This window comes from Mustela nivalis (assembly GCF_964662115.1).
Source record: "Mustela nivalis genome assembly, chromosome: 12".
Lineage (NCBI taxonomy): Eukaryota > Metazoa > Chordata > Mammalia > Carnivora > Mustelidae > Mustela > Mustela nivalis.
The window spans coordinates 27,212,076-27,227,170 of record NC_139031.1 but is presented as its reverse complement, the minus strand read 5'-3'; the positions used below and the strand labels follow the sequence as shown (position 1 = coordinate 27,227,170).

Below are 15,095 nucleotides of genomic sequence, written 5' to 3'. Positions count from 1 at the left end.
AGTGGGGGAGAGGCAAATGGGATGTTGCAGGAGAAGAGGTGGCCGTTCATAAGCATTCTGAGGCTACTCAGGGGTCCAGGTCCGGGACCCAAGTACCAAAAGGCCTATGAAGAAGGTGCTGTTACCTAAGAGCTCATCCTCTTCTCTGCAAAATCCTGAGCTGAACTAAGCAGCATATGAACCTTCTGAAATACAGTAACTTGGTTTAAAATGGTCCTACGGTTTAAGCTTGCCCGTAGTGGCATTTACTGATACCACATCTGATTATACTTTCCTTGTAGCTCAAACTCTCGTTGAGCTTGAAAATTCACAAGAAGTTAGACATGGCACAGAGAAGGACCTCATGTATTTTTATATCACCGATGTGGCCACAAAATTTTCTGTAGATTATCTTGGTTGATATTCTTTGTTTCATGTACACATTTTATGTTGAGCACCAAAGAGAAACATCAATACATACATTAATCAGGAGTTTGTTCACACCTCTGTTATTGACCCAGATAATTTCTTAGCTTGTTTTTGTTAAATTGACTAAAAATGGATGTATGAATGTACACATCTTGCTTTCTGAGGCAAAAAACAAGTAAGTAGTATTTTCACATGACAATTTTAATCAACACATACAGACGTAGAATTGTAAGCAAAGCAAACCAATATTCAACATTTACTTGAAATTATATACTCAACGTAAAGTAAAACATACCTATGAAGTGTGAAATTTAACTTAGTAGGTTAATCAAGAAAATAAGCTCATAAAATTAAATGTAAAGTCCTATTCCGATTTAAGAATTTTTTAAAAAAATTTTTGACTTAAAAAGAAGGTAACTTTTCTGGTTCATTTTTGACATTTCTTTTTTTTTTTTTTTTTAAGATTTTATTTATTTATTTATTTGACAGACAGAGATCACAAGCAGGCAGAAAGGCAGGCAGAGAGAGAGGAGGAAGCAGGCTCCCCGATGAGCTGAGAGCCCGACGTGGGGCTCGATCTAAGGACCCTGAAATCATGACCTGAGCTGAAGGCAGATGCTTTAACCCACTGAGCCACCCAGGTGCCCCTGACATTTCTTTATTATGGAAGTCAACTAGTACTGTGTTGTATTTTATTATGTTACATACAAATTGTATGGCCTTATATACCTAAGAGAGTAAAATAAAAAACAGGTGCTTCGCATAGTGAAGAATAGTTTAACTGAAGAATGTCTGTCAAAAGTCTGCCAAAGGCAATGTACTGTTTGAAGCAGAAAATTTGGATAGCAAGCAGACCCCCTACCCACCCATTCAGTTTACCGTATTTTCTTATAATTTCTAAATATCTTCAAAATCAAAGAAATAGTGAAGTCAAATAGATTCACATACCAGAAAAATCTATAAATACATATCATCATTTATATCCTAAAACAGATAATAAGGTTGTCTTCAAATAAGATAGACTTTAGAAATCCATTATTTCATTCTATCTCAACATTAACTCAGTGTGTTTAATTTTTAAGAGCTTTCTTTAAGTTATAACATAGATACTTCAAAGATATGTCAGAAAACTGGGGAAATGAACCAGTGACTAATTCCTTTGAACTCATCCACTGTGAACAGTTTAGGTATAGGTCTACCTATATTTATACAAATTTTTAACAGTTAAAATATCACATACATAGTTTAGTATTTTTCCAGTTAACATTACTGAGTATTTCTTTTCCATGCTATATAACACCTTCTCAGCCATTATCTTTATGTCCACGTGATTGGTAGATATTGTTTTTCCTCTTGTGGCAAAAATAGACTTTTGTTTCATAAATGGTAAAGTTAACCTAAACATTCTCAGTTTGCCTAGGAAATAGGAGACTAACATTGTAAACAAGATCATGATATTCCTTCAGATATCATATTATTATAAAAATTTTGATAAATGAAGCAAAGAAAAAAATCATGACAATACTTACCCTTACCAGCTATTGGTCAGCAAAGGAAAGAAAAAGCATATTTAAATAGATTAGGAGCATACTGATTCCTATAACTAGTCATTTTAATTTCATATCATTTTCTTACTTTCTACTAATGACTCTGAAAGTTGTTCTTCCTAGAGATGATCAAAAAAGAAGAAAAGGCAATGCCATGGAAATCGCAGAAGGGAAGGAAATACCAAGGGCTAACTGCTCTCTGAGAAGTCCAATGGATGGCTTCTCTGATAGAGGTCAACATCAGTATTCTCATTCAATGCGGTAGAAACTCATTTTTTCTCCTTCTTCCCCTCCCCCACCTTTCTAAGAAAGATAAAACAGCAGGGTCTGCAGAGATAGAAAACTTTACTAAACATCTGGAATACATGAAAGCTGTTGGCAACATAACCAAAACGGTTTGGCTTTTTAGAACAAGTTTGGATATTTTGGAACAAGTGAATTCAGAGGCTCAAAAACCCCATTCCACTTAGCCTAATCAGCACTGCTTGGACAATAGGCTGATCTCTGACAGTAGAAAGGTTTTGTGAAAAAGAGATTACCATGGCTATTTGAATCAACTGATTACTAGATCTTCTGTTCATTAAATCTGTATTGTGTAGTCCTGGCCTTCATGTTCTAGGCCAGTGGTTCCTGACCACTTCTCTTGCCACGACACAAGATGGATGATATCTGTAACTTAGTGCACTCCTTGGGTATTTCTTGCACTTAGGATGTGAAAAAAAATACTGAAATACAAATGAATGAGGAGACCTTTTCATAAAAGTAATTTTCAAGTCACTGTAACTCAGTGGTTCTCAAATGAGGCTGTTTCTAGCCCATCTTTAACTCTGCACCCACCCCCCCCCCTTGACATTTGACAATGTCTGGAGATATTTTTGGTTATCATATTGTGGGAGTATGGTTTGCTATCAGCATCTTGTGAGTGTAAGCCAGGGATAAAGCTAAGCATCTTATAATTCACAGGACAGCCCACCTGACAACCCCTGAAACAAAGAATTACCTGGCCCAAAATATTAATAGGCAGGGCTGAGAAATCTGGTTCTAACTTACAAAAAAACACCATTCTGTTTCTTGTCAAGAGGTCATTGTGGAGCACGGATTTACCTTTTATCTGAAACAGCTACAAATTCAGGAAAAAAATACATTTAAAAAATAGTTCTCAAAACACTGAACAACCCAGGAGACAACCCAGGAGAGTGATTCCTGAGAGACAGGAAACAAATGTGGTGAGCTGAGGCACAGGGAACGAGAGCCCACAAGCACTAGTGGGCTCCCCAAGTTGCGAAGACGGACCTGACAATTCAGGAAAGCCAAAATGGCTGTTGTCCGCCTTCAAGAATACAGATTCATCCCTCTTCCTCTTTCCATACTCAGCTGAATAGTGACCCCTTCACACATGTGAGGAGACTACCTCTGGCCAGGGCAGAAATCATCCTAAATGATGAGAGGTGGCAGAGCCCACAACTCACACAGAGCTTGGAGCCTACAATAGTACATGTTCTCAACAGCCTACAGGAAACCTCAAAATTCATGGGTCTTTAGTTAGAGTCTTTAAGAAGAACCCTGATCCAGAAATGGGGAAAATGGATTAATCCAAGACTAGACACTGTTTAGCTCCATCTAAGAAAACTTAAGAGTAAAACCTGAAAAGATTGAACTGTTTCCAAGTGACTTAATTGTGTCTTAGAATAAAACTCAAGGACAGTTTCAGAAAGAAAACTACATCAAGGCACATTATAAGCTAACTGCTCAACACCAGTGTTAGAAGATCTTTAAAGCAGCTAGAGGGAAAAAAAGATACATTATGTATAGAGGAACAGGCAAAAATGAACACATTTCTCGTTACATAAAAAGGTGTTAGAATGTAAGGCAAAATCTTTAAAGTACTGAAAGAAAATTTTTTCAAAATGAAGGTAAATTAGGTTTTCATGTATAAGAAAGCTAAAAGAATTAATCATCACCAGACTCACACCTAACTCAAAAGAAGTCTTTCAAGAATTTTTTTTAGGATTTATTTGACTCAGGAAAAGAATGAGAGAGAGAGCAAAACCCAGGGAGCAGCAGGCAGAGGGAGAAGGAAAAGCAGGCTCGCTGCTGAGCCAGAAGCCCGTTGCAGGGCTCGATCCCAGGACCCTGTAATCCTGACCCGAGCAGAAGACAGACGCTTAACGGACCGAGACACCCAGGTTCCCCAGGAAGTAAAAGATTTCTACAAGACAATGGAGAACACTGGAACTGATAACTACCTGGTAAGTATATAACAAACGTTTTCTCATATTATTTAAATTTCCCTAAAAGGTAACTGACTGTTAAGGCAAAAATTATAATAGCAAAACATTGTGGATTTATAATATGTGTAGAAGTAAAGTGTAGGACAAGAATAGTCTAGAGGCTAGAAGCAGAGAACTACTATTTACAGGTTCAAACACTATTGATGAGGTGCTATGAAGATGGACTGGGGTAAGTTTTAAGATGTATACTTTAACTCTGTAACACAAAGGTAGCCGGACTTGAGCTTATCTTCCATCATTAACTGTTCAGCTAACTATGCCATTAAGGTGCCCAGATGTGACAGTGAAAACAGAGCAGTTATCTGATACAAGAGAAGTACAAGAACAAAATATTGCATGTCAAGATGTTACTCTCCTGTAGAAGAACCTTAATAGTAGAACCTTTTGACCAGGAAGTCAAAAATTGAATTTAAAGTCAAAGAAAAAAGCTGACTTACTATAGAAGAGACCAGGGAAGTTTTGCAAAGGAGTATAGTAAGTTAGAATATTTGGTTTAATGATTATTAAAGCTGTGTTTGAAAATGTTTCTATGATTATTACATCATTTGTTATTAGTCACTTATATATTTAAAGGAAAAATAAAAATTTTAAGTGATTTAAATTAGCATACAAAGGATGGCAGGAATACTAAGGTATTTAGATAAAAAAAGTTGGCTTGATGACTTATCCTTTTTTAAAATGAATCTACAACAGAACATATAGCCCTATTATCCTTCTGGAGCATTAAGAACAAACCTAGGAAGGGGTGGTTCAACACTGGTGTTCTGGAGTCTTGTCAAGGCCTAATTGTTTTCACAACACTTTTCCCATTTTTATAGAACACATAAAGTAAGATGGTATTTTATTAAATTTATCATACAATATTATATAATATATTATAATATTTCATTAAAATGAAACAAAATGTTAAATATTATGTTTATTATTATATTAGAATATTTATAATATAATATGTTATGTTATAATAATTATATAACACATAGTTATATAACATATAACATATATAATATATAATATATTATAATATAATTTATTATAATATTATATATTATATATATTATATAATATATATAATATATATAATATATTATATAATTATTATAATATAATAATAAACATATTATTTAATTAAAACAGTATTGGAGAAGTTTTGGAGAGTTTTCTTATATGGTCTTGAGATTCCCAGAGATACCCAGTGCTTGGCAAATTCATGACTGAAAAACCCAGGCAATATTTATTCCAGAACTGTGTGAAAAAATTAGAGTGCTGATTCTATGGCTACTAACACAAATGATTTTTATTCAATTAGGAATTCATTAATGATCTAAACTATGATACTGAACAAATGTGTCTCAATTTTATATCTTATTAAGGTTATTAATTGATAATCCAATTATTTTTCAACACAACTTACAAAGCTGAGCATCTGCATGGAGAGTCCCTCCTTTAGGATTCAGCTTCTGGGTTTGAATCGCAGGAATGGGTTTATAGGACTGACCTGTGGCCCTATACATGGCCTGAACCCATAATACTCTATCTTGCTCATCGTCACTGGCAAATATCACAGTGTCTCCTTCTTTAACTGCATTAAAGAACATCTGACCACCTTGAAGGCCTGTGGAGGAAGAAAGACGTCATTAAAAACTTACATACTTGGCAGATTTCAAGCTCATTCACTCAATAGTTAGACGGAAGAGAATCAGTTTGACATTAGTAGCTCAATGCTATTAATAAGAGAAAGGCTTAAACTTCCATATCACTTTAAAAATTAAAAACAGCTTAAGGAAATGAACAGTTCATGACATAGTAGTAACATTCTGCAAGCCGTACAAACCTCCATAAACATATATAGCATGGTCTGCAAACTTATGTCAGGAAAGAAAGTCTTATCTTTTGGCACATTTCTCACTCTATATGCAGGAGAAATACATGGTGATTTTAGCAGAAACGAAAGGCAGGGCAAAAGTGATACTTGTATCTGTATGGTATTTTATCCTTTGAAGAATTCTTTCATAAAGAAGATATTTTGCATTTTTATGTGACCAATTAGTGAATGCAAACACAGATTCCTACTTTTAATCTCTCCATATTAAATTCTTAATCTCTGTATTTATTAAATCTCTGTATTTCTTAATATTGCTTTATTAATTTCATTAATCTCCACATAGTCATTGATTCATTCCCTCACCAATGGTATATACCAAGCATCTAGTACATACCTATATTAATATGGAAGTAAGGAGAGAATTTAAGAATGTGGTACTGGGGAGAAAATTGGTAGAAAATGCAAAAAAATTCATTTGCAACTTCTTTCCCTATTTCTGTCTCTTGTACCTTTTGGCTTCTAGTACAAAAGTTCATATGAGCATTGCCGATGTTTCTTATATAATTTTTCTATTATAGTAAACTTTCACATATTGCACCCTTGTCCTAAAGAGAGCAGAAATGATGAGTTATGCTAAAGCTAAGTAGCCCTCAGGAAAATATAGTTTGAATCTCATGAAGTTTTCTCCAGGTACGTAAGTGAAATATGACCCCTATTCATTCAACAGAGTTTGAAACCTAGAACAGAGAGAAGATATTTATGAGAATTTCATCAATACATGAATGACGGAGAAAGTGACACAGCTTAGAATTACCGGGGTGGGGATCCGTGTAGTCCACAGTGTACCCTTCCAGCTGCATTAGTTCTTGTGGTTCAGACTTTTTCTCTCTATAACTGCACATAGCAAATGTGTATTGGCTAACCTGCACAAGAAAAGGTTGGCAGAGTGCTTGTGTTAAATTTATTTTTTTATAAGACTCTTTGCCAAATTTGAAAGACAACATGCATTGTTCATACATTAAATGTCAGCATTTTTCAAAACCTAGCTCAGAGATAAAAGCACCTTTCATCTGTCAGCTTGCCGTGAAGCTTGCCACACCTATGATCCAGCATTTCCCAAACCAATGACCTGCTGGCCGAGAGTCTGTGAGGTATTAATAGAAGCACCATAAGAAAGCATTCATGTTAAAAATAAGTTTGAGAATTACTGAGTTAAATAAACAGCTTCTTCTACTGCATGTTTTCTTATGACCTTTAATAGGCTGACATACTTCCTGAATCTCTAAAATAAGACATAAGAGGAGCATTCTCAAACTTACATGGTCATAGAACTACATTTTTTTTTTTTTTTTTTAGAGAGAGAGAAAGAGAGAGAGAGAGAGAGAGCGTGTGTGCACACAAGATAGCAAGGTGGGGGGAGGCAGAGGGAGAGATAGAATCTCAAGCAGGCTCCAGGCTCGGTGCAGAGCCCATGTGGGGCTTGATCTCAAGACCCTGAGATCATGACCTGAGCTGAAATCAACAGTCCAACCCCTAACCGACTGAGTGACCCAGGGGCCCCATAGGACTACATTTTAAAGCAGGCTTATTTTAAGCCTTTAACTAAAGCAAAAAACGAAAACCAAAACAAACCAGATTTTAATAAAAGTTGAGAATTTCCTGGCCTATGTAACCACAGCTACAGGAAAGTTCAAGGTGGAGTGAGTTTTAGGCAGCCTGTGACATAACACTGCCAAGATCTGCTGCCTCTCCATTCTACTTCTCTTTTGGAACTGGCTTCATTTTCACAGGCTGCAGTCTGAATGACCTAGAAATACAGTTGCAAACAGCTATTGGTCACCTCCCTGACTGTCGTACCCCGGGTCCTAAGGCCATATTTGCACCAATCACTGCGGCGAGGGGTAAAAGTAACATTAGCCCAGTGTGGGTCAAGAGCTTATATCTGTGGCCAAGAATATGACATGCTACATCAGATAGGCTCTGAGAAGTTCCCCCAAAATAGAGAGAGGAGCTGCTGTTCCCAGCAGGAGATAAGAATGTTTGGTGGGTTAATACCTAAGCTTCAAAATACCTCACAACATAGGATCCACGGAAAACCGTTCTGGGTAATGTGAATTACGCCCCCTTTCCACTTTTAAGTACAGATGAAACTAAGGAAACATAAAAAATAGCTTTTAAGGGGTGCCTGGGTGGCTCAGTGGGTTAAGCCTCTGCCTTTGGCTCAGGTCATGATCCCAGGGTCCTGGGATTGAGCCCTGCATTGGGCTCTCTGCTCTGCGGGGAGCCTGCTTTCTCCTCTCTCTGCCTGCCTCTCTGCCACCTTGTGATCTCTGTCAAATAAATAAATAATAAATCTTAAAAAAAAATAGCTTTTAAGAGACAAAGATTAAAGAGGACTCAAAAGGGAGCTAATTATGAGAGAAAGAAATTACATGGACTACGGTAAAATTAAGAAATTCTCATTAAAAGATACCACGAAGAAAGTAAAAAGGCAAAGCCAGAAACTAAGAGAAGATGTAGGCAAAATATATATTCAACACAGAACGAGTATCTATCGGTAAGGAGGGGACAGATAAGAGCAGCAAATGAGGTTACCTAGAGAGGGGGCGATTCTGCTTTCAGACTCCACCACTAGCTCCTGCCTGAGTCTCCAGACTGCTGGAAACTTATAATCGGTAAGCCTCACAGTGTATTACGCATCCCCCAGATCCAGAATAGGTCCTTCTAAGAACTTATTCCAAATAAACAAGTGGACAAGGATTCAAAGACGTGTTCACTGCAGTACTGAACAGAAGCACAAACTGGAAAAACCAACGGCGGCTTGATTAAAGACACTGTGGCACGACCACACAGTCAAATATTATTCAGCCATCAAAACACGTATGGCAGATTTTTTTTTTTTTTCCCCAAGACACGGAACTATTTCTAAGATTACATCACAACATAAAAAGTAGGTGAAAGACAAAAATGTAGCATGTGCTCTTTTGGGTAAACACTATACATATGAATAGGATACAGATGAAAATATCTGTAGTAATTATGAGAAGGTGCCATTGTGGGTGATTTAATTTTTTTTTAGTGTTTGAGTTTCTCTACAGAGTAGATTAATCTCTACATTGAATATGGGGCTCCAGCTCACAACTCCAACTTAAGAGGCACATGCTCAACTGACTGAGCCAGCCAGATGCCCCTGAGTTATATCTTAATGAGGAAAAAGAAGTGCAGCTATTTCCATTTTGAAAAACAAACAAAAAAACCATGAAAAGTTGTTTGGGAATAGTGAGGCAAAACCCCCAAAACACGTAGAAAAATATTCTACAGTTTTCCAATATTTCTTCCAATGTGTCAATTATTGAGAGGTATGTTAAAATTTCCTATCAGTGCTGTCTATGAATTCTTCATATGATTCCCTTGAATGTTGCTTTATATCTTTCGAAGACACAATCTTACACATATATGCCTTTGTTATACCTTCTATGTCTGTTCCCTGTTGCAGGTAAACAGCTTCATTTATACTTATGTAGGTTTTTAAAAATATCTAAAAGGGTTTTTTTTGTCTTGAAGTTTATTTGTTGGATATTCACCAAGCTATACAACATTTCTTTTGGTTAGTATGTGCCTGAAAATGTTTTCATCTTTTTATTCTCATTTACACTGTGTTCTATTTTAAATTTCTATTAACAATATATAGTCAGGGGGCGCCTGGGTGGCTCAGTGGGTTAAGCCGCTGCCTTCGGCTCAGGTCATGATCTCAGAGTCCTGGGATCAAGTCCCGCATCGGGCTCTCTGCTCAGCAGAGAGCCTGCTTCCCTCTCTCTCTCTCCGCCTGCCTCTCCATCTACTTGTGATTTCTCTCTGTCAAATAAATAAATAAAATCTTTAAAAAAATAAAAAAAAATAAAATAAAATTGGCAGTGTGAATGGATGGAAATAGGTGGATACTTTAAAACAAACAAACAAACAAAACCAATATATAGTCAGATTTTTTAAATCTCCAAAAATCTAATCTTTTTTTTTTTTTTAAGATTTTATTTATTTATTTGACAGATAGAGATCACAAACAGGTAGAGAGGCAGGCAGAGAGAGAGGAGGAAGCAGGCTCCCTGCTGAGCAGAGAGCCTGATGTGGGGCTCTATCCCAGAACCCTGAGATCATGACATGAGCCGAAGGCAGAGGCTTAACCCACTGAGCCACCCAGGTGCCCCCCAAAATCTAATCTTTTAATAGGTAAGTCAAGATCATTTATATTTTTATATTCTGTAATATATTCGGAATTATTTCTGTTACTTAACTGTGCTCATTAACATGTTTACTTTTCTCTTATTCCTTGTCTTTATTAAACATTAACAAAATCCCTTTCCTCTGATAGTGAGGAAACTACACATTCTGTCTTTATTTTATTTTATTTTTTTTTGGTGATTGTTCTCTCAAATCCTATTGTGTTCTTAACTCATCCCTCTTGAATACAGAGAACTTTGAGCACTCCATTATCATTACCTCCCCTCTTATAATAAAATCAGGGCTCGTGTTAGTTTTCCCTTGTTTTAGTAATATTTAGTGTGTTAACATTTAGTAAGAGGAAACATTAAAATATGTTATCTGATACAGTCAATATTTATAGTGGCCCTTGTCTTTACCCATTTTTTTGGCCATTACTGTCTATTGATTCACACGCCATCACTGAGTTCAATTTCTTTCTTTAGTAAAACCTTTTTGAGTCAGTGTTTATTTTAAAGTAAGTCTAATTCCCCCTTATGAATGACTGGTTGGTTCTATAGTATTCTAGGCTGGTAATTCTTCAGCACGGTGAATATATCATTCTATTGTCAGAAAGCTTATCCATATTGAGAATTTTGATTAAAGTCCAACTGTGGTCCCCTTATAGTTAATTTGCCTCCTCTCTCTGGTTTCTCTTAAGTGTTCTCTTTATCTTTGTTATCCTGTGTTTTAATTTTTAATTTAAAAAAATTAAGTAAACTCTACCCCCAATGTGGGGCTCGAACTTTCAACTCTAAGATCAAGAACCACTGACTAAGGCAATCAGGCACCTCTGTTACCCTGTAGCTTTACTGTGACATTTGGAGGGAGTTTTAATGTTTATCCTGATTGATAGTTGTAGTATTTCTTGTATCTGAGAATTCATGACTTTTATCAGTTTAATAATCTTGTTCATTATCTTTCCCAATGTTGACTCTACCTTCTATCCCTTTATCCTTTCTTCAAATTCTATCAGAAGTATTTTGAAACTTCTGATCCATTCCTCCCTATCTTTTAAGCTCTCTGCATATTTTATGCTTCGTTATTTCTCTATGCAGATTACAGAATAATTTCTTAAAACTGTAATATTCCATCATTAATTACATCACTAATTTTCTCTTTAAATGTGTCTAACCTATTATCTAACCTGTCCAATAAGGGTGAGATCATGACCTGAGCTGAAGGCAGAGGCTTTAACCCACTGAGCCACCCAGGCGCCCCAATAGTGTTATGTTCTTTGTTTTGTTCTTTTCTTGTACTTTTGAATCAATTTATAAATTTATAAATTTCATCATTGTAAATAAAATTATTTTATAGTTTATATATATGACAATTATTACTGAAATTCTTGAGTGTGCAAATAATTCTTTTTGTAATTTTTAATATGAGCTCATATCCGGCACTGGTACATCTGTGGATATTTTACACAACCCCTATTCAAGGTTCATATCTCCAAAAACAATTTTTTTTTTTTAAATGCCAGATGCCTCAGACACATCATCAATCCAGAAGTACTTTTTATGTTAATTTCTTAACTTGGGTGTTCCCCTTATATTAGTATAAAATAAATTAGAACTTCAACATTCTCTGAGTATAGGTTAATAGTTACAAACTCTCAGGAGTCATTTTTATTCCATATTCAGAGCCTAAGGCCGAATATAGATTTACAAGCCTGGAGGCAGATTTTCTTCTAGTCCACATTTCACAGAGATCTAGCTCTTCTAAGTCCTTTATGAGAAGATCTCATCCAAACCCCCACTTTGAGAATGCCTCTGGATATGTTTTCCTTCCCTGAGTGAACAATAAAATCCCTACACAGCAACATCAACACCTTGTCCCCATACTTCAGCCTGAATACAGCTACAGTCTCAATGCACAAGCTTCACTATTTGGTCCTAAGGTTTTACTCCTTGCAGTACAGCTATGCATTTAAAAAGATGTGTATCAGAGCGCCTGGGAGGTCAGCCTCTGCATTTGGCTCTGGTTATGATCTCCAGCCCCGCGTGGGGCTCTCCGCTCAGCGGGGAGCCTGCCGCCTCCCCCCACACTCCCCGCCACCTGCCTCTCTGCCTACTTGTGATCTCTGTCAAATAAATGGATAAAATCTTTAACAAAAATAAAAAGATGTGTATCGTACCATACCCAGCATTTCTAGGTGTTTTCCACAAGCGAATTCTTAGCATTACCTTATGACTAGCCAAGATCACCAATTCAAATCCTTTGGCTAATCTTTCCATTTCCTTTCTCCTTTTTTATGGAGATTCTTAGTAACAGGTCTAACTTTCATATGTATGAGAAAAACTATACATTTCCACCACATTTCACTACATTCCAGGGGTGAGTATATGAAACCAAAATATGTTCAGATTTGTCTTATTAAAATATAATTAGTGGACTCCATTAGTACTTAAAATATAATTAGTAGATTCCAGGAGATTACCAAGTAATACTTTTGTGACCAGTTATTTACAGAAGAGAATAATATACTGAGCCAGTAATCCAGAAGTTTCCTGTTTTGTTCTTTCTTTTGGAAGAATCTTAAAAACCTGGCTGAAAGAAAGTCTCTTGACACGTCACCACACGAACAATCTGGAATCTGCTGGGAGAGAGATGACTAACACAGAAAGGTCTGCCTTCCCTGCATGGCTTGCAAAAATCTCCCGCACACAGTAGTTGGAATTTATAGCTACCTCTGTGTTTGGTACTCCAGACAGGTTCTCCAACAAGACTTGCCCATTTTTATTCATTTTTCCACCTGAACTCCCAAGCAGGAATATATCATCTTCACCTTTAAAATGGCATGATTCATATCTCCTAATCTAGTAAGCCCCCCCCCCCCTTCCAGGATCCTTACAAACCTGTCCGCTTTACATCGTTTTTAAGTGCATTTACTAGTATGTGTTCTTTCTTTTTGACTCACTGGCTCCCACGGTGTCTGGCATATGGCCCCTGCCTTTTAATTCCTCCATGAAATTAAACTTATTTCAATTCAATAAAATACTCAGCCACATTCAAAAATCTATTTGACAGTATAGATCACATACTTACCTTGTTTAGAAAACATACTAAGAGTCCAGCAGTCCAAATTACCCAACTTGTATTCTTTAATGAAACTTCCTCCACTTACAAATAATATTTGATGTTTTTAAAAAAAATGTCAAACACATCAATTAAAATGTTCAAGAAACGATAAGCATGAGGCTAAATTCATTCCTTTTTCTAACTAGGTTGTCTTAAGCATCCTTCGTGTGATGGACCCAGATTTAAGAGCCGTGGAGGAACCAAGTCTTATTCTTTCAGGTATACTGGTAGCTGTGATGCGATCACAGTCATAAAAAATGCATTAAAATGCTAAGATATTTAAAAAAAAAGGAAATAAATTAAAAAATGAAATAACAAATCAAAAAATAAAAACAAATCAAAAAAGTGATTATGGAGTGATCATAATAAAAAGAAAGTCCTACTTTCTCAAAAACATCTGATTCACTTAAGTGAGCTCTTGCTGTATTTTATATGTTTTTATTTCGAGAGAAAGGTAAAGCCAAAATATTAGAAAGAACTGCAAATTGAAAACTGAACAGGAAAAATAATAAGCAACTTTGGAATTGTAATGGAACTTAATAATATAATTTCATTCATGTACATGAATGAAATTATATGATATATATCATATATATACTTGTATGTATATATATGTGTGTGTACACACACACACACACACACACACACACACCACAAAATACATATTATGTAATTGCAGAGATAGGACTGGATTCCATAACAGTATGGGTTTACTTTCTGATAGTACTATCTTAACACTCTACAAGGTATTTATTTAATCAGTAAAAATTAACAAATGAAATATTGTTATGTTTGATAGAATTATAGATTATGTGTGGTAAGGACCTTAAGAAAACACATTTGGAAACTGGAGACTACGATGTCTAGGGAACTCAAGTCTCACTGAATCACAAATAGTTAAACCCAGAGCTAAGCTTCAATGAAAAGAAGAGATTATTCTCTAGAACACAGTGGTATTAAGGGATCAGGGTGCTGGGCCCTTGAGATCATGATCTCAACTCCAAAATTCACAGATGAGGAAACTGACTTTCCCAAGGTCACCTAAGAGGAAATCATTATCTTAAAGCTAGAAACACAAGTGTCCTCAAATGTAGTTAGATATATTCCTTCTAATATACTATTATTTTATAATTCACATTCTGAAACTTATATTGCTTTTCTAAATAAGGCAATTACCTTATTTTCTGGCAAAGTTATTATTTAAGATAGCTGTAAGATATATATTTATCCATAAGAAACTACATCAAAGACTATTAAGACTACTATGGGTATGAGAGACAAAGGAAAGTGAATTGAACAGCAAGTAATTTGAGGCATTATCCCTTTATTTTCTTCTCTCAGATATATATTCAATAAATCACCATCAATTGTTTTATCATACTTATTGATTACATTTTCATTGAATATAAAATTATCATCCTTTGATGGGTTTAATACTGCTCTTAAATTTTCCTTGGTCTGAGTACTGTCATGCTACTTTCTCTCCATATTCTTGCCTTTATGGTGTAGCTCTTAAGATCACCAAACAAATGGATTTTGTTGTTTAATCCCATTCTGAGAATTGGACTCTTAATGTGTACATTTAATACATGTATAGTAAGAACAGGTGTCTTCTGCTTTAGGTTTTTTAAAAAAAATTTATTATGTTTAGTTAGCCACCATAGAGTACATCATTAGTTTTTAATG

General features: G+C 35.7%; 1 protein-coding gene across 1 annotated transcript in view; it reads right to left on the bottom strand.

The window, feature by feature from the left end:
- The window catches only part of CADPS2 (calcium dependent secretion activator 2), a 453,461-nt gene that overhangs the window by 144,753 nt on the left and 293,613 nt on the right, over positions 1-15,095 (bottom strand). Inside the window, exons 8-9 of the mRNA XM_082692417.1 lie at positions 6,886-6,994; positions 5,661-5,861 (exon numbers count right to left, since the gene is read on the bottom strand). Coding sequence (XP_082548543.1) covers positions 5,661-5,861; positions 6,886-6,994 — 310 coding nt within the window. The remainder of the gene's footprint in view (positions 1-5,660; positions 5,862-6,885; positions 6,995-15,095) is intronic.